Raw genomic sequence first — 20,118 nt, 5'->3', positions numbered from 1 at the left:
GGTGATGACCAGGGTATTCTCATTCAGGTTGGTCTGGCAATATGTTGTAATCCATTATCAGTGGGGTGTCACGGTAGTGCTGGGCATGACACTATCACAGTTCGGGGTGTTCCAGAGTTCAGAGTTCAACTATAGAGCAGTCAGCAAGAGGTTTGTACATTCCCCGTGCGTGCGTTTCCTCACCCAGTCCCAAGACGTACCGGTTAGAGCGTTAATAATAATAATAATAATAATAATAATTTTAAAATAGTAAGTACGTTATTGATCCCAGGTGGTTGATTGTTCGTTGTCAATTGTTCTGTTATTAGGCTGTAGATCGGTGGATTGCTGTGCCGTGTGGTTCAGTGGTTCTCAGTTATCACTCTCTAAGTAAAATAAATATTCCCAAGGCAGTCCTGGATCAGAATCTGACAGCACTGTGTCAATGCACTTTCTTTTGGCAGACAAATGATTGGACTGGCTGAATTGAGGGGGAGGGATGACGTGCTTGATGGTGTGGAAAAAGAGACCTGCTGGTGGTATCTGGAGAATACTTTCCTGAAGCTGCTTGATTGAAATCTCCAGTGATGATGAATAGGTCATCAGGGTTTGCTGTCTGAGGAGAGTTGAGAGCTGAGTACAATTTGACCAGTGCCATCTTAATGTTGGTTAGCAGTGGTATGTGGATCACCAACAAGAAGGTAGAAGTCCCTTGGTGGGTAAAAGTGAAGGCATTTTATGGACAGATATTTTCGATCAGGGGAGCAGAATCGAGCTAAGACCAATGCATCACTAAGTGTTGGTCATAAAGCAGTAGCAGTCACCTGTCACTTCGATAGAGGGTACATATGGAGATGGAGAAACCTGGTGGGTTGTATTGGGGAAAAGCTAATTATAACCGTATGAGGCTGGAGTGGGTGAGGGTGGATCAGGAGCAGCTGATATCGGGTAGGTCCACATTTGACATGGGGAAGTTGTTCAAAGTCTAGCTGGTTAGAATTCAGGATCAACATGTTCCTTTGAGAAAGAAAAACAAGGTTAGTAAGGTTCCAAAACCCTGCAAGATGTGGCAAATTTTACCAAAAAGGATAAGGAACAATACATAAGATTTAGGAAGCTGAATTCAGAGGGGGCTTTTGTTGCATATAAGGGGATAATAATAATAACTTATTTATAGAGCATTTTTCATACAATGTCGTTCAGTGCTTTACAGTGGAGTAAAGAACAGATGTGAAAATAAAAGACAGATCGGTGTTAGTTAAAAGCAAGGGTAAATAAACAAGACTTGAGCTGGTGTTGAGCTGCAATTTAAACTATGGAACTCAATACCTGTAAGTATAAGGGACACACTCAGCTGACACTTTCAAAGTTGCAGAATACAAGTAGCTGGGTGACAGTCAGGAGCGGAAAGGATAGATAGTGCAGAGTACCCGTGTGGCTGTTCTCCACAATAACTAGTATACTGCTTTGGAAATGGTGGGGGGAGGAACGACCTACCAGGGGAAAGCTGCAGTGACCAGGTCTCTGTGCCTCAGAAGTGAAGGTGGGTTGGAAGAGCAGTGCAGTGGTGATAGTGTATTCAATAGCTAGGGGAGCAGCTGCCAGGGTCAGCAACATCTCAGGCTTCTGTATCTCCTACCTGATGGTAACAGTGAGAAGAGGGCATGCCCTGGGTGCTGGAGGTCCTTAATAATGGATACTGCCTTTCTGAGACATCACTCCCTGAAGATGTCCTGGCTACTTTGTAGGCTAGTACCCAAGATGGAGCTGACTAGATTTACAACTTTCTGCAGCTTCTTTCGGTCCTGTGCAGTAGCTCCTCCATCCCAGCTAGTGATGCAGCTTGTCAGTAGGCTCTTCACACTACAACTATGTTTTTGAGTGTGTTTGTTGACATGTCAAATCTCTTCAAACTCTTAATAAAGTATCGCAGCTGTCTTGCCTTCTTTATAACTACATGTTGGGACCAGATTAGATCCTCAGAGATCTTTACACCCAGGAACTTGAAACTGCCCACTCTCTCCACTTCTGATCCCTCTATTGGTATATGTTCCTTCGTCTTACCCTTTCTGAAGTCCACAATCAGCTTTTTCATCTTACTGACGTTGAGTGCCAAGTTGCTGCTGCAGCACCATTCCACTAGTTGGCATATCTCACTCCTGTACGCCCTCTCATCACCACCTGAGATTCTACCAACAATAGTTGTATCATCAGCAAATTTATAGATTGTATTTTAGTTATGCCTAGCCACACAGTCATGGGTATACTGAGTAGAGCAGGGGGGTAAGCACACACCCGAGGGGCACCAGTGTTGATTGTCATCCTTGCCATTTATCAATAATGTCATCCAGGTAACACCAAGTGCCTGGACAGCTTTGCAGCACTTGATCCATAGCTTTCTGCCAGAGTGCAAGTGCAGATACTACTCCAAAAATAAGCCTATTCTGGTGATAGTGCCCTTTGTGAGCATTTACGGTGAGTAACACTTTGGAAAACAGGTCTTCGTTTCAGTTTTACTTTAAGTGGGGAGTGCATGTATGACGGGGTAGTGTGATGACGTATGCCATTCATGCACTATTACACACAACCTGTGGTTAAACAATGAACAATTAAGTAATGTATTTACACTTTTACTCAAATGTTAAATACACAATATGTACTTCCTCCCTGATGGTAGAAATGAGAAGAGGGCATATCTCAGATAGTGAGGGTCCTTCATGATGGTTGCTGCCTACTTGTGGCATCATCTGTTGACGAGGTCTTTGATGGTGGGGAGGGTTGTCCCCACAGAAGGGGAGATGTATGTGTCTACAACCTTGTGCAGCTTCTTGTCATCCTGTGCATTGAAAAATCCATACCAGGCTGTGATGCAACCAGTCATAACGTTCTTCTAAGTCTTTGGTGGCATACCAAATCTCAGCAAATTCCTAACGAAGTAGAACTGCTAGTGTGCCTTCTTTGTGATTCCATCAGTGTGTTGGGCCCAGGACAGCTACATGACACCCAGGAACTTAACACTGTTCACCCTTTCCACCACTGACACCTCAATGAGGACTGGTGCGCATTCTGACTTCAGGTCTGTGTGAATATGCCAAGCGACTTGCCAAATTGCGAGCGTGGGATGACACAATCATCATTCTTGTTGGAAAAAGAGTACGTTGCCTTCTCTCGTTCCACAGTTGGTCACAGATTTCTTCAAGCTGGCCTGGTTGAAGTCCCCACAATTATTGGGAAGGCATCAGGGTGCATTGTCTCATGACCATCACAATACCAGCCTGATATTTGCCAGGGATAGAATGTACATCGCTACCAGGACAGCAGCAGAGAATTCCCTCAGCAGGTAGATCAGATGACACTATTCCAGGTAAGGGGAGCAGGACTGAGACAGAACTGCTGTCTGTGCGCCATGAGTTAATCACGAAGCAAATGCTGTTGTCTGTCTTTACCCGATGCTGCAGTCCAGTACGTGCAACTGATAGTGAAGCCTTTGAGCTATAGCTGTTTGCAGCGTTGGGGGTGAGCCAGGTCTCTGTGAAGCACAGTACATAACAGTCCCTGATACTGCAGTCTTGCTCCAAGATCTTCAATGGTATTTCCCAGAGACTGTACACTAGCCAGGATTATAGGGGCAGCCTTAGTTTTACCTGTAGTCCTCCCAGCAGCCAAAATTCTAAATTCCTCAATTCAAAAGGACAACCGAATACACCCTAATGACTCATAGCAGATGATCATCACCCAATGGTGTCATGATCCTTTCCTCAAAATCACCTAGCTGTCTGGATGTGCTATTAGATTTCTGTGGATACTCCCATACATTTCTGCCTTCTGTTAATCGTGGGAATTAAATGGATATGTTGCCTGCTTTGATTTCATTCCGATCTAGGCACTAAGACTTGGCAATACACTCAAAATGTTGCTAATTTTTTTAGTGGCTACAAAATCACATTAAAACAGTTAGATCATTTTCAAGTGATTCAACCAAAGAGAAAATTACCTTGACTGCAAGTCTCCTTTTGATTGGAATGGCAAAGTCAAAAACATGATCCCTAAACTGGAAGAAAAAGCTGTGTGGAAATTGGGACAAATCAAGTTTTGATTGCCAGAGAAAATTAATGATGACAGGATTGGTAATTGATAACAGAAACCCAACTACATTCTCAAAAGATAAATGGAATACCTTTAACTGAACTGAGGTAACAAACCACCTGTGGTTCACCAAACCACAGTTGGAATGATAGATGCTTTTCCAACATGAAATAAAGAACAGGGGGTGTGTACAGGCAATGCAAGCATTGATCCTGAACAATATGCAGGCTCTTTTGCTGCAACTATGTCTGATCCATTTCCATATATAGCTTGCTTGACAGATTTTAGCTTAAGTATAGAACTATTGTCTCAGTATCTGTTCCTCATGCAGTTTTCACACCTTCTCTATATCCTGCTTTTGCATGGAAGTGTATACTTATTTGGGCCTGGCTCAGATTAACAGACCACAAACTCTTAATTTTGGACTCCTAGACTAGTGGAAATAACATCTGAATCAGTTCCTCTTTTAATCTACAGATATTTGACTTATCACCACCTTTATCTCCTACTGGCTGGTGATACAAGGTCAAAGAATGAGAGGACAGGATAGTTAATGCAAAAGGGTTGTGAAGCAGAGAACATAAGTAATTTTAAATTGGAGACTGAAAAGGGGAGCTAAAAGGATTTGGAACCAAGGTCATCATTACATGCTCACTGCTCGTGAGAAGTTTGAGGCTTACCACTAAGTTAGAATTTCTGGATGTAGCCAGGAGACATATTAAACAGCAACACAGTATCAGCTGAGGAGTCAAATAAACTATGGAGAGGCCAATGCTGCCTATGTCTAAAATACAAATTCTCTCAAACTCTGCAATGAAACTTGAGTGGTTGTATTTGGTAATAGCAGATAAAAACCCTAAAGAACCCTGTATAACTGACAATAATGGGATTAAATTGGCAGCTCCAAAGAGCAACCGGTGGTGGTGGTGGTGGCATCCGTCGGTCTTGAGAGACCATGGATATGCGCCTGAAGTTTCCAGGGCGTAGGCTTGGGCAGGGTTGCATGGGAGACTGGCAGTTGCCCAAGCTGCAGGCTTTCCCCTCTCCACGCCACCGATGTTGTCCAAGGGAAGGGCACTAGGACCCGAGCAGCTTGGCACCGGTGATGTCGCAGAGCGATGTGTTGTTAAGTGCCTTGCTCAAGGACACAAACACGCTGCCTCAGCTGAGGCTTGAACCAGTGACCTTCAGGTCACTAGTCTGATGCCTTGCCCACTAGGCCACGCGCCAACACAAAGAGCAACCACTTGAACAATCAACTTAAAAAGAAACATCCTGTGCTGTTGAATTTAAATTCCAGATATAACGTGGCAATTTCCAAAGTGCCAACACACTGTATCTAGAGCAGCCCACAGAATTTCTCTTTAGTTCGAAACAGAGAAAATACACGTATTCTAGTCTCCACACATGCAGCTGATATGGTAGAGGGCATTTTTGGGTAACTCCATGCATGGCTAACCTTCAGAGAAGGGAAAGGTATTTTGGCAGAAGTTATGTACCAATATGAATCAGCAAGGCCTTGCTCTATATATCACAGCCAGCACAAATAACTGAATAGAGTAAAATTCAAGATATTGACTATTAAAAGACTTTATTAAGTTTGGTCAGTACAGGTGAGGGATTTCTGGGGATTTCACAGAATACGCATTACAGAGGAAACAACTCTTGCCTAGAAACTGGGTAACAATATACACTTTTTTTTAAAAGCACAGCCATGTTCACTGGGGAAAATGCAACACATATGGATGGTGTAAAATGTCACTGTAGTTAACAAACTACACAAGACTTCCCAAACTTGAATATGCCAAGTACAACATCCAAACTTCCTTTGGAAAAGTAACTACTGCATTTGGCAAGCTAACATAATCATCACACATGTTTGTGGTGCAACCTTTTCTTGTTACAGGACTGTATAATGGTTTGGGGTAAAAAGCCAATAACATTCCACTGGACTTCTAGATGAACCAGGCCCAATTTTACACAATGTCTCCCATGTTAAAGTTGTTATAATACATTTTATTCAGATTAAATCATATAAAAAAATAACTTGGGTCTACATGTATCAACATCGTTTCAGCAACAGCCAACGGAATTATGATGCTTTTTTAAAAAAAACCGAACAGTAGCAACAGTTTTACAAGAAAGCAAAACACAAAAGGCTGAAATTTTTAACAGAAGTTACACACTACCTTTATCAGTCACTGGACAGCCGTCAGCCAAATAAAATGACAATATATAAAAAAGACTGCAGACAAAGCCCGTTAAACGTTACAAAACTGACCCCTGTGTGCTGACTGAGTCCAACCCATTTTGAACATGGCGGGAACCCATAGTTCTAGTACCTTTCACAAGAAGTGGTTTATCTTCCTGAGGGTCATTGATAGAGTCTGTGTCATTTGAGTGCTGAGTAAGAGAGTTCTCACTACCAGTAGGGGAGTCTACACTCTCATATCCAGGACCTAGCTGATACATGCTACCGCTGCCTGCTCGGTCCAGCTTTTCTTCACTGTGGTTTGAAAGTTTATTCCCACTCCCAGGAGATGATGGGAAATCATCCTCTGTGCTGCTTCCTTCCCTGTAGAGATTAGTCTTGTCTTGATAAGCAGCTGCTGCTCTCCCTTGCGGCGAAGAATCACCATTAGTTGGTCCGTTGACTATTCGGCTGCAGTCTTTACTAATGGTCTCCACTTGGGCAGAAGGCTCAAGAACTGGAGTCCTACAGGTGCCAGAGGGTAGCGCCTGGTGATGCTGCTGTTGTCCTTGAAGCTGAGCCAACTGCTGGCGTGCCTCTTTCAACTGTTGCTGCAAAACCATGATCGTACTTTGCATCCCTTCCACCTCCTCATCCAACTGGATAATGAAATCATTCAGCTCTGCACAGAACAGAAATCCCATTGAAAATCATTTCAAAATATAAAACATTCTAATCAGACCACCACACCCCCTACAGAAACACCATCATGCAGATAATGTCAAACTTGCTATTGAATCTGAACTTAAAAATTAATATCCAGAGATTTTTCATGTATGTAACAGTACATGCACAAATCTTCTAAGCTGCCTATTAATATTTTTCTTCAAAAGAATTACATACATCAGGGTTAGTGAAAGCAGGAATATTTCTACATGTACAAGCTTTTTGTCTCAATTAGTCATTAACAGAACAATGCATCATGATACATGACTCTTTGTCCTCTGCCTTAACAGATGTTCATTAAAGTATGAAAAGGAAATGTTTAGGTCTCACTATAAAATGAAAATTCTCCAGATGTACTAATGAACAAAGGATGACATACTGTGTTCAGGCTTCCAGTACTTTACAGGGATGTTAGAAATAGGACTGATCAAACAAGGCTGAAGTTAGATCAGTAAGGAAAGCCATTTATGAAAAACCTGAAACACGCCTGAGTAATCTGATCTAGATTCTTAGGGCTTTGGGCCTTGTATTTCCCATTGTCTATATTTAGACAATGTATAGACTGTTCTTTCCAAGATTCAGTTAAGATTTGCGAAAACTGCAGGTTTCAATATTGCATGGTCAGATGTAGTGATGTGAAGCCCACCTAATAACTGAGCTTACAGAAACATCATCAATGGAATTTAACACCAGAAACAGCCATTGCCCCCAAATCTGTTACTTAAGGTTCAAATTATTTTTAATGACTTTATCTTGATTGTTCTTTATTCAAGACTTAATCATTTTTTTCTTGCCTATGTTAATTGTCCCAATTTTCTTCTAAATATTTCCAGAAAAGTTTGAATAAAATTTCAATAAAAGAACTAAACATAAATTTGACATAGATCATTTATGCAGTATCGTCTTTTGATGTCTCATTCAATTAACAGAAAAAAGAGATTCAAATAGGCCCTAAATTCTGGACTAAACGTGACAAGTACTCAAGTAAAGTTGTGACAAACAGTGGCAAAGTTACTTTCACTAGTAATACAAAGTTATGGAGGAGGTAGCAGAAATTTGATCTGAAATACTGGCAGGAAGTGGTGCTGATAAGACTGGTGACATTTAAAATAGAAAGTCACTTGATCCAAGCTGCTGAGGGAAATAAGGCCTAAACTTTGGTAAAAGATATCTGCCTGCAGCTCAGCAAATGTTTTATTTATCTTTATATAAATGAGTTCTGAACCCACCTTAGTCTCCCATGTCAGTTACCTTTTGATCACAGGCTCTTCGGTCCACAATGTCTGCACTGAACATGATGCTGAATAAAGCTAAACATTTTCTGCCTGCTTATAATCCATATCCCTTAATTCCCTGCACATTCATGTGTGTATCTAACTGCTTCTTAAACTTCACTGGTAATCCTCTTCTGCACCCTTCCTAAAGCCTCCACATTCTTTCTGTAAAAGGGTGACCAGAATTGCACACAATACTTTTAATGCAGCCGAATTAAAGCTTTATAGAGCTGCAACATGACTTTTTGACTTGTATACTAAATGCTGCAACCAGTGAAGGCCAGCACATTATATACATTCTTTATCACCCTATCTACTTGTATGGCTTCTTTCAGTGAGCCAATGACTTGGATCGCAAGATCCTCCAGTACATCAATGCTGTTAAGGGTCCTGCCATTTCCCCTTACATTAGACCTTGCAAAGAGCACTGCTACTACCATCAGCCTTTTCCTTTCCTTATTAGTGAGGAAACTAATCAAACAATTCAGCAGGATATTGACTAGTTACAGAAGTACACAGAGAATTGAAGTTCAATCCAGACAAGTGTGGGGTGCTACATTTTGAGAAATCAAATGTAAAAGGCAAGTATACAGTGGAAGAGGAAATGGCAGGATCCTTAAGAGCACCGAGATACAGAGGGAACTTGGGGTGTGAGTCTATAGGTCCCTGAAAGTGACCACACAAGTAAATTGCGTAGTAAAACAGATGTATGGCATACTTGTCTTCATCAATCGAGGCAATGAATATAAAACTCAGGACACATGTTGTATCTATATAGAATTTTGGTTAGGTCACATTTCAAATTTTACATACAGTTCTGGTCAATGCACTACAGAAGAGACACGGTGGCTTTGGACAGGGTGCATGAATGTTTGATCAGGACAAGTTGAACAGATGATTGTTTTCTCAAGAGCATCAGAATCTGAGGGGAGACTTGAGAAAAGTATGTAAGATTATGAGAAGCAGAGGGGTTAGTAAGGTCTTTATTTCCCTAGGGTGGAAATATCCAATACTTCGGTTAGATGAACTTCAAGGTGACAAGGGGCAAAGTTTAAAGGAGATGAGGCAGGTTTTCTATACAGAATAGAATGTGCTGTCAGGGGAAGAAATAGAAGCAGCTACAAGAGCTATGTTTAACACACAAGACCAGGCATGAAATGGTACAATGTAGACTACTTTCAGGTAGATGGGATTGGTTAAAATTTGCATGGTGAGCAGAGACATCATGGGCTAAAGGGCCAATTGTTGTGCTGTACTTTCCCAAGTTTCTGTACCTTCTTTTCCTCTAGGACACTCCATTCTGGTTACTCTGGTCAAGTCAGTTTTACAGTAATTTTCTACTGAGCCTTGCAATGTAAATCGAGTATAATTAACACATTGAATGATTTTTAAAACAGATGATCAAAGCACAGGACATTTATTTAATTCACTCCGACTTTGAATTCAAGTACATTGTAATGGGAATATCCACATCTTTCCCTCCATCCTTTCGTTTTCTCTGCATCTTAAATCTGCTTGTTCTTTGACCATAGATTGAGAGACACATTTATCTCAATAACCTACCCCTGTCCTACTTAGATGTGCAATCAATCAATTTCTTAGAAGGGATCAATGGACATTAGATTAGAACTGTGGCTAATGCATGCCTTATTGTACAAACTTCAAAGGCCAATGAAGCGTTAAGACCTGATGAAGGGTCTCGACCCAGAATATTGGCTGATAATTCCCCTCCGTAGCCTGACTTGCTGAGTTCCTCCAGCATTTTATCACTCAATCACTAGCACACCTTGACTGGAGAAAGAAACACCCATAAAGAGCATTGTAGGGGCTCAGCAATATTATTTTAACAACCTTAACCACTAAGGATAAGGGTGGCAGGCACATGAGGACACCACCACCTGCAGGGCTCTCTCGTATGTCATATACATTTGGAAACGTACTGTTTCATTATTGGGTCTAAATCCTGGAACTTCAATGATTATTCATAACTAGATCACAACTTTAAGACTGGCGATGGGGGAAGGGTCCCTCTCTTATTAAGACCATATGCAAACAGCAATAACTCAGCCTGATGGGGAAAAGATGCAGTGGGCCAGAGATCTCAACCATATGTGTGCCATTGCACGAGTATGGCTTGGCAAGAAATACACTGTTGCAATGTTTTGGACTTCCAGAAAGCTTTTGATAAAGTCCCACATAGGAAATTAGTGGGCAAAATTAGGGCACATGGTATTGGGGGCAGAGTACTGACATGGACTGAAAATTGGCTGGCTGACAGGAAACAAAGAGTAGCAATTAATGGGTCCCTTTCAGAATGGCGGGCTGTGACCAGTGGGGTACCGCAAGGTTTGGTGCTGGGACCGCAGCTGTTTACAATATACATTAATGATTTAGATGAAGGGATTAAAAGTAACATTAGCAAATTTACCGATGACACAAAGCTGGGTGGCAGTGTGAAGTGTCAGGAGGATGTTATGAGAATGCAGGGTGACTTGGGACAGGTGGGCAAATGTATAGCAGATGTAGTTTAATGTGGATAAATGTGAGGTTATCCACTTTGGTGGCAAGAACAGGAAGGCAGATTACTATCTAAATGGAGTCAAGTTAGGAAAAGGGGAAGTACAACGAGATCTAGGTGTTCTTGTACATCAGTCAATGAAAGCAAGCATGCAGGTACAGCAGGCAGTGAAGAAAGCTAATGGCATGCTGGCCTTTATAACAAGAGGAATTGAATATAGGAGTAAAGAGGTCCTTCTGCACTGTACAGGGCCCTGGTAAGACCTCACCTGGAGTATTGTGTGCAGTTTTGGTCTCCAAATTTGAGGAAGGACATTCTTGCTATTGAGGGAGTGCAGCGTAGGTTCACAAGGTTAATTCCCGGAATGGCGGGACTGTGATATGTTGAAAGATTGGAGCGACTGGGCTTGTATACACTGGAATTTAGAAGGATAAGAGGGGATCTGATTGAAACATATAAGATTATTAAGGGATTGGACACGCTGGAGGCAGGAAGCATGTTCTCGCTGACGGGTGAGTCCAGAACTAGAGGCCAGTTTAAGAATAAGGGGTAGGCCATTTAGAACAGAGATGCAGAAAAACTTTTTCACCCAGAGAGTGGTGGATATGTGGAATGCTCTGCCCCAGAAGGCAGTGGAAGTTAGAGCTCTTATAGATAGTGGGGTCAAGGGATATGGGGAGAGGGCAGGAACGTGGTACTGATTGTGTATGATCAGCCATGATCACAGTGAATGGCGGTGCTGGCTAGAAGGGCCGAATGGCCTACTCCTGCACCTATTGTCTATTTTGTTACGGAGGCTTAATGGCAATAATAGGGGCAATAAAAGTTGAAAAAAAAAATAACCCTAACATGTCTGCTATAGTAAAAGATGACGACCCTTCCCAGTTCTGAAAAAATGCTGCATTTCTTAACAGTTGGTCTGACAACTCACCAAATGAGGAACATAAGCTGCAGAAGACGGATCTAATGGCTAAATGTGTCAAGCTCTACAAACGGAATAAGGCACTTACAGGTATTAAACAAGATAGTAACTCTTTTTTTTTAAAGCACAATCACATGATCTGTCCCTGAACCACCAGAATCTTTTTACTTATGACTGAAGGAAACATCTTTTGATAATACATTCAAAAGTACACAAAAATGTCACCCTTGAAGATGTGCTCATCCTGAAATCAACTTGAACTCCAACAGCCTCACTCAGCAGAAAGTGATATTTTAGAAATCTGAGCAAAACTTATGATGGGAAAATCTTTTAATAAAATATAAAAACTGCAAAAGCACATGTACTTAATACCACACAAGCCTGTCAAATTATTTGATATAAATTACTAAGGGCTGGAAAAAAATGAGTCGTGGAGCAAAAAGGAATATTTTTGTAAGCTCATCACAATAAAAAGTCACAAACCCAGCACTGAACTCCACTCACCATCCTGGCTGCTCTTGAGCTCCTCACTGTATTTCTTCTGAAGAGCCAACTCAGCTTCCAGTTGTGCAATACGCCCCTGGGATAGCTGCCTTCCCAGTTCCTGGTTTTCCTGAATTAACATCCGACACTTGGCCATCAGCTTTTTCCCCGTTTGGCTGTAAAGAGAGACACTTACCATCACAGAGGGAATCAACAGTTCTTCATAAACTGGAGTTCACAAAATATAATCACATACTATTAAAGACCAAACATTCTAACCACATTGGTTAGGGTCCCATTTTCAAATCCAGGATCAGAAATAACTTTTTATGTTTTCCAGATTTATTTTTATAAAACAATGTGGAAGTAAACATCAGCCAGCTCCTGCAGGATATTTGATTGCAATATTGAGGCTATATGGAATTCACATATTTAGAGTTAACAACTTGTATAATGTCATGATTAAGTAACAAAAATCACAAGTTTACTGCATTGAAATCTAACCATGGGAGGAAAAACAAAGCATTAATGTATACAGGCAATTAACAGTGAACTCACACCAGGATTTCTCAGCCTTGTCCATGGATTCTGATGACTTTACTCAGGGTGACAGGGGCTATTATAATGACTATTTCGGGAAGTGGGCATGGGATGAAGTCAGAAATTAGCTGGGATTCAAGTCAGATTAGTGATCCTTGGTAAAATGTGTAGGCGTAAACAGTATGTTTGGATTAAATTAACGAGGCCCAGTGGCCTAATCAACATACAACAGTTCGGGCTTGAACCTTTAGTGTATGTGGATCTGCACAATAAGCAGGCCTTCAAAAAGCCTAATGTACATTTTAAAAGTTAAAACAAAAATGCTTCTATACTGGTTTTAATATAAAAAGGAAGCATTGGAAATACACTCTGTCTTCTCCGTTATTAATATTAAATTAATAATAAAGTAAAAATCTAAACCAGATATCTTCTGTGTTACAAAACAGTGGGGTAACAAACTCTCTGCACTTTAGACATTTACATTTATTTTGAATGAATGAAATTAATGTTCCTCAAAAGCACCAATATTAATTAGGAGCCTGGAACAACAACCAGAATGACCAGTGCAGCATTAGTACTACAAGTACAGGAATCAGACTGGAGTCACAGGAACCCGCAGATGGAATTTTAGGAACAAAGCACACCTCTACATTTCTGTTCTCTCCTTTCCAACCCCACTCCCTCACAACACCTCCAAAAAAATAAGCCCCACCCACTAAAGATGGTGTAGATCATCAAAGTGTGGGCTTCAGTAGCTTACAACATTAATCCCATTATAAGATGCCCAGCGCTTGATTCTTACAAAACTCAAAAGTAAGAATCAAACAAGACATTGCAATGGTAAATAGGATCTCTGACAAGATGTGATTCTAATCCTTCAGGTTGCTCACAAGTTTGGTTTTTAAGAAAATGAACATATTGTTGAAGAATATTCACCATCACAAGCTGCCCTTTTGAAATATTTTGATACAAAAGATATTGCATTGTGACCCACACTTGCCCTCAGGCCATGTATCATGTTGTCTGATGCTGTTTCACTGTAATATTTAAAATTCACAATCAATACATATTGACAAACAGCCACACATACCTACATGATTATTTTACAAGACACAGCTGGATTGTGACGTAGACGCAATTAATGAAAATAAATTTTACAGATTTATAAATCCCTAATTTTGCTGATATACCTTTAAGGCACAGCCATCACTGCAAGACCTGGATGAAATTTTCCACAAAGTCAATTATCATAATAATTTGAGAATGGGGGTCAAACATGGACAAATGTTGTGGTCTTTGGGAACATATAGAGAAATAGACATGTGATCATAAACTTTTTTTTAAAGCAAGAGCATGGCATGTGCAATCAGAAGGAATCTAAAATGAACTGGATTAATAAGTTCATTTCACTATTCTGAATGAATCTTCATCAGCTTGATCTTCTGCTTTACTGGTACAGAGGTTAGCAGCAGTGGTTACCCTGATGCAATACAAAACATTTTATGAAACATGAAAATTAGATTTGTAGTTTTAAAAGTACATTCTTTTGTTGAGACAGGCCATCTTGCAGTATTAGAATAAACTAAACATAATATGGTACAATAACTGAAAAGACCCACATGGAAATGGGGAAATAGGGTTAGACTTTTATCAGCAAATTGTACTCTGACCTTTACAATCAACACTCGGAAAGACAGAAAGATAAAAATCATTTGTGTACTTTGATATATATTTCCTCCCTGCCAGTCAGGTAAATAAAATGGATTAATTACATAGACAGGTGGTAAAAGTCCCCCCCAGTCAAATGATATTACAACTGAACTCAAATTTTGAAAATATCTGCCACCCAAAAATTTGTTTCAGAAGCAAATCCGGATTTAGTGCAGCTGAGGATTTTTTTTTTTTGGAATTGATATCCTCCCAATCTGGTTCAGAAGAATCTGCAAGTGATGTGGTGTCCATTTCCCCAAGTGCCACCAACTTGGCACTCTCAGCTCAGAGAAGTGGAATCAGTGGGTTTAGGATGAGGTGCACATGAGATGTGACACTGCAATACTGATTCTGATTTTCATGTGTTACCCAAATAGCTTGCTTCGATCACAGCAGTCAAAGTAACCGGCACATTTGGAAATCACGAGTTTGATAAAGCACTGTATAAAGAACCAACAAAACTTGTGTAATACCTCAAATCTGAAATAACACCTAAACCAGTTAGAAATATGTAGCTACAGACAAAGATTTTCTGACATGATTATGAACGATGTCAATTAAGCCGTGTCTCATTGAACTGTAAAAGGGTACATTATCTTTTACCTCAAACATTCATATAATTTCTCACCAACGACAAAGTTTTCCCAGAATGACATTAAATGTCAAGTTTATCCAATTAAACCTTTTAAATGTACAGTAATCACTTGCAATTCCTAGAATAAAGCTAAATTCATTACACTTGGGTTCTACTGTAGCACAATTGTGTTTCCAGACAAGTCACCAAAGGTAACGTTTCAGAAATCAAAATCCCAGTACAAAAATGGCACATGTTTTGTAAAACAACATTCCCTCTAACAGAGTGCCAGTGAAAGGGGTTTGAATCTCACCACTGAGAAAACTAACCATAGATAGATTTCAAGTTATGTGCTTACATTTGTAAGACTGCTCATCGATTGGCACATACGTTTGTTAGTAAATGATGTTAAAGATACCATATTCACAATAGAGGGAAGGTTGCTGCAGAATGAATCAATACGAAAAGATGGTTTGCAAGTTCAGCTCTACAAGAGTGGTGGCCAGTTCAAAAAATTATTCAAATCTTTGACTGTGCTCTAAAGTCACTTCAATGTTTTTTTCAACTCTTGACAGTTCACCGTGAACAAGCAGGAAGTCTTCAGTCTTACACCAAACTGACTTCCAGTGTCTATTGGTCACTAGCGTAACATTTGGAGTGCAGGGCATTCCACTACTTTAAACGAATTTACACGAACTTAATTCAGGCTCAGTGAGACGAGAAAATCTATGTTCTCTCCTCCAAACTCAGTCTGCAAACACAGCCACCAGAACAGTGTGTAACAAACAGACTTTACACTCCCCTTTTTTTTTGCAGAAAAGTGACTTCTTTTCCTCCCTTTATTTTCTTCTATAAAAACCAAATTTCAAGTGTCTAAACTGGGCAACAATTTTTTTAAGTTGGAGGCAGGCCACCTCTTCGGAACAGTCCGACTCCTTCAGGCCTCTGAAGTAGAAGGGGGGAAAAGCTGAAACAGAACGTTCATCTGATAACGATTTACATTAAGGATAACAAGCTGAGCAGTAAATGAATCGGATTTTTTTTTGCTCATAGGCTGAGGCTGTCTTGCTCTGATAAGAGAGTACTTGGCCATCCCACCATAGCATTCTTGCAGTGGGATTGTCAGGGAAGTCTTGACTGGGGAGTATTTTGTTTGTTTACCTATCAGGTGTAAACTTCCAGGCACTCAGTTCATTTTGGGCTTGTTCCAGTTTGTCTTTAGTCTGTTCCAGTTCAGTCTTCATTTTAAGGAAAAACAAGTTAATGGAAGGATCAACCAAGGTGCTTCGGAGCTGTGCAGCACTGGGCAGTTGGACTTGCTTGAGGTACTGAATCTGGTTCTGTTGGAAACAAAAATCACTGTCAAAGAGGCACCATTTTATTGAATACAAGAGAAAGCTAACATTTAAATGAATAAAGTATTTGGGCGCCTCCTTGAAATTTCCAATACCATCTGTATAAACTACAAGTGCGCCTGCTTGATAGATTTATTGCCCACCCACAGCAACATCTTCACAAATTTATATAGCAAAAAACAAAAATCAATGATTTTTAAAAATATATTTGTAGCTGGCTCTTTGGTATTACATGTCTCAATCCTTTTAACTTCCTAATCAGCAGAGCAGTGGGAACATCTTCACCAGAACTACAGAGGTTTATGGCAGTGGTTCATCCAGTAGTACCATCTTAAGAGCAAGTAGGAATGCACAAGGAATGCTGGCCTTGTCAGTGTTGGCTGTGTACTTTGAATGAAATGAGGGAAGAATTGTAGCCACAGAGCTCTATCAATCTTACAAGCAGACATGTGGTTTCTTTAAGAGACCTGGATCATTAATCAATCACGTAACTCCAAGAGCAGCAAAGATTAGCTCTAGAGGCATCTGATAGAAGAGTCAAGCACAGGACTATCCATTATGGATTTTTGCCATCAGCATCATTTACAGCTTGGAAATGAAAGAAAACCATTTAATTTTTATCTTTTGATGGTCTTTGGCAAAGTTTCAATTGTACTTGTTTATTTCATAAAATCAGTGAATACAAGGTTCCACATAAAATTTCAGGCAAGTGTCACCATCCTTGGTTGAAATTATAAACAAGTGAACAGAACAATTACAAGTCCAGTTCAGTGGTCCATTTCACCAAGAGCATTCAAGTGATGTGCCTTTGGTGATCTGCCTAAAATAGATTTACATGTCCACGCACAATTTCTGTAATAGTTTTTTTTCTTAGCTCTACACCAGTATATATACAAGATATACATACTTAGCCTCCAACTCAATGGTCACCTTCCCAAACCATCTTCTAAGAGAATTTCTGTGAACCAAGACCTGCACCTGTGGCTAAAGATAGTTGTATCCATGTGGTTTCTCCCACATCAGTTAGAGACAACAATTTTTTGCTTTTACTGTGGTCTTGTGGGCTTCATCTGAACTAATTTAAAGAGAACAATCATTTGGTTGGACACAATTGTAAGTGAAGCTTGGTAGAAGCCTCTAGGCCAGACTGGTTCTAAAAATTCAACCAATTCAATGATGTCATCTTGCTGTAATTCGGGTTGATTTACAGATACATTGATGGAAAAAAGCAATTGCCTCTAAAATAAAAATTCCAGTTACATATTCCAAACCAAATGCTACCAATCTATTTTTGTTTTTAAATAAGTTTTCTTGGATTTTAAATGATCCCATTGGCAATAGGCAGTTGTATTAGTTTTAAATGATCACCTTCAAAATGTGTCAGATTTTGGACTGTGGATCCCTTATAGTACAGTGTCAATCATTCACTGAACAAACTTGTCTTTAGTGATGATTGCTGGATTTTTCAGCAGCAGCTCTCAGAATTTCTTGGAGATTGTCATAAAAAAGGCTAGCCCAAACGAGTTGAAAGAGGCCCCATGAAACACAGGGCATTCTAGTTGCAAACAACATCATAGAACTACATCTGAATAACCCTACCCCACAGAAATGCCTCGAGAGTAAACCCTGCCTGCACCTTTCCCTTCCCCCTCCATCTTAACTAGCCATCTGAACTTTCAAGCAAAGGTCATATTTATAAACACTAGCTTTTAAACACTCAGAAATATATAAAAAGCAGAAGAAAATTAACATAGAAAACTCAAATACATTCAAGTTACATCAAAAATTGTAAATCTGTTGTTGTTCCCCTCCATGGAAATGAAGGGTGTTACTGAACTTTGACCAGCACTAAACTCACTCAGGTCCAGAACTTCAAGCCTAAGCAACAGGAAACCTAAAAAAATTCACACTTCACTACTTTATTCCATGAAGACTGCAACAGAGAAATCGACAGCGTACATCTCATAGTGGTTCAGGATTTCTTCATTCATGCATATTTATACTGGAGCCACCAGCTTCCTGGCAAGTTACTGAATTTCAGGCTAAATGCTTCTACTTCTTTAGGAAGATTGGGCCAACTGCAGTTATTATTAGCTCTATGTTGTATAATTGTAAATATATTTGCAAACCCAATGGTAGGTTGATTCAGGAAAAGGACTGTATGAATCCGTTGACTATTAACAACTATATATTAATTATATTTGGGTCTTAAAGAGGTAACATCATAATCTTTATAATGTGAATACTCTGTAAGAATAAACCTATGTATGGAAACTAAAGTGAGCAATACAACTGTTGTAATTAAAAATGAAGATCACAACCCCTATACTATTTGTGATGCAAGTCCCTCTTCTCAGGGGTTTCCAACCTTTTTATGCCATGCACCAATACCATTAAACCAATGGTCAGCAAACTCCCGCTTAGGAACCCTTGCACTAGATGAACGTTTTCTGAACACTTTCATTGAATCCACATACCGGATTTAAAGAACATTACCGGTCTATCATTAATTCAATGAAACTTAATGAACAACACTCCAGTTACTGACCAGGCTTTTCAGGTTGGTGAAAGATCCAAGTTTCTTGCTAATCTCAGTTATAACCTTATCTGTCTTAGTACCATCTCAATGGCATTCACCCTTTTTTGTACTGCTTCATTCTTTACTAGCCTACACACTCTTTTAATTGCATCCTTTTACATGTTTTGGCAACATTCTCCAGATAAAAAAAGTAATCGGCCTGAAATGATAGCATTAATTTTCTCCTCAAACACACTGCCTGGCCTGAGCACTTCCAGCATTTTGTTTTTTAAAATTATCCACTGTATTCTGTTTTTAACTTCTGTGCTAATTTTTTGAGGTTTTTTATATTGTTTTAAAACAATGAAGATTGTAACAAATATTAGGAAGTAGTCAGACTGAAATGGGCATATACAGCAGTTGATATTAATGTAAAACTGTGAAAATATGTATATTGGAAGGGAAGAGATAAGAGACTGAGTTTGTATATGGAAACACACAGATCTTTGAAGATGGTATAACTGCTATTCCACATGAGTAAGTACATGGGACTATAATGAGAAAGTGTACAAGTCCAAGAGGGCTTTGCTATATGTCTGTAGATTATTCCTCCACTTCAACTTGCACCTTAAAACCTCACCGAGCGAGCTTACCAGACTTCAGATACGTGGTGAGAGTAAAGAAAATTGAAACTGTTATTCTTGAGAGGAGAAGGGCAATGTATTCAAAAATTATGAAATGTATTGATAACAACTTCCGCCAGCAGGACGGTCACAGTAACCAAAAGTGATAACGATGAGTCAGAGATAGACCATAGAAACAGGCTCTTCAGCCCACCAAGTCCATGTTGACAAGATACTCAGTTATATCAATTTATTTTATTAGTCGTATCGCAAATCAGAATGGATGGATTCAAGTCCATTCTGAGCTGATCCTGATTTCTTGTATTGAGCCCGCACCCTCAAAAACCCTCGCCCCTCTAAATACCTATCCAAGTGCCTTTAAATAATACTACTGTGCCTATCTCAACCACTTTCTCAGGTAGCTTGTTCCACATACTGACCACCACTGACATGGAAAATTTGCCACTCAGGACCCTTTTTCAAATCTTTCCCCTCACACTCTAAACCTCTACCTCCTGGCTTTGAACTCCCCTACCCAATGGAAAAGACATTTACCGTTCACCTTATTTATGCTTCTCATAATTTTAGACATTTCTATAAGGACACCCCTCATTCTCTG

General features: G+C 39.9%; 1 protein-coding gene and 1 long non-coding RNA gene across 2 annotated transcripts in view; one reads left to right on the top strand and one right to left on the bottom strand.

Moving 5' to 3' along the window:
• The window catches only part of LOC132403189 (uncharacterized), a 99,392-nt gene that overhangs the window by 66,008 nt on the left and 13,266 nt on the right, over window positions 1-20,118 (top strand). Inside the window, exon 3 of the long non-coding RNA XR_009515204.1 lies at window positions 11,689-11,786. This is a non-coding gene — a long non-coding RNA (uncharacterized LOC132403189). The remainder of the gene's footprint in view (window positions 1-11,688; window positions 11,787-20,118) is intronic.
• The window catches only part of wtap (WT1 associated protein), a 42,241-nt gene continuing 27,762 nt past the window's right edge, over window positions 5,640-20,118 (bottom strand). Inside the window, exons 5-7 of the mRNA XM_059986548.1 lie at window positions 16,165-16,343; window positions 12,201-12,355; window positions 5,640-6,938 (exon numbers count right to left, since the gene is read on the bottom strand). Of these exons, the coding sequence (XP_059842531.1) occupies window positions 6,334-6,938; window positions 12,201-12,355; window positions 16,165-16,343 (939 nt within the window). The 3' untranslated portion in view covers window positions 5,640-6,333. The remainder of the gene's footprint in view (window positions 6,939-12,200; window positions 12,356-16,164; window positions 16,344-20,118) is intronic.

The sequence above is a fragment of the Hypanus sabinus genome, chromosome 12 (assembly GCF_030144855.1).
Source record: "Hypanus sabinus isolate sHypSab1 chromosome 12, sHypSab1.hap1, whole genome shotgun sequence".
Lineage (NCBI taxonomy): Eukaryota > Metazoa > Chordata > Chondrichthyes > Myliobatiformes > Dasyatidae > Hypanus > Hypanus sabinus.
Note: the sequence above shows the minus strand (reverse complement) of the source record. Positions and strands in the feature narration are given on the sequence as shown.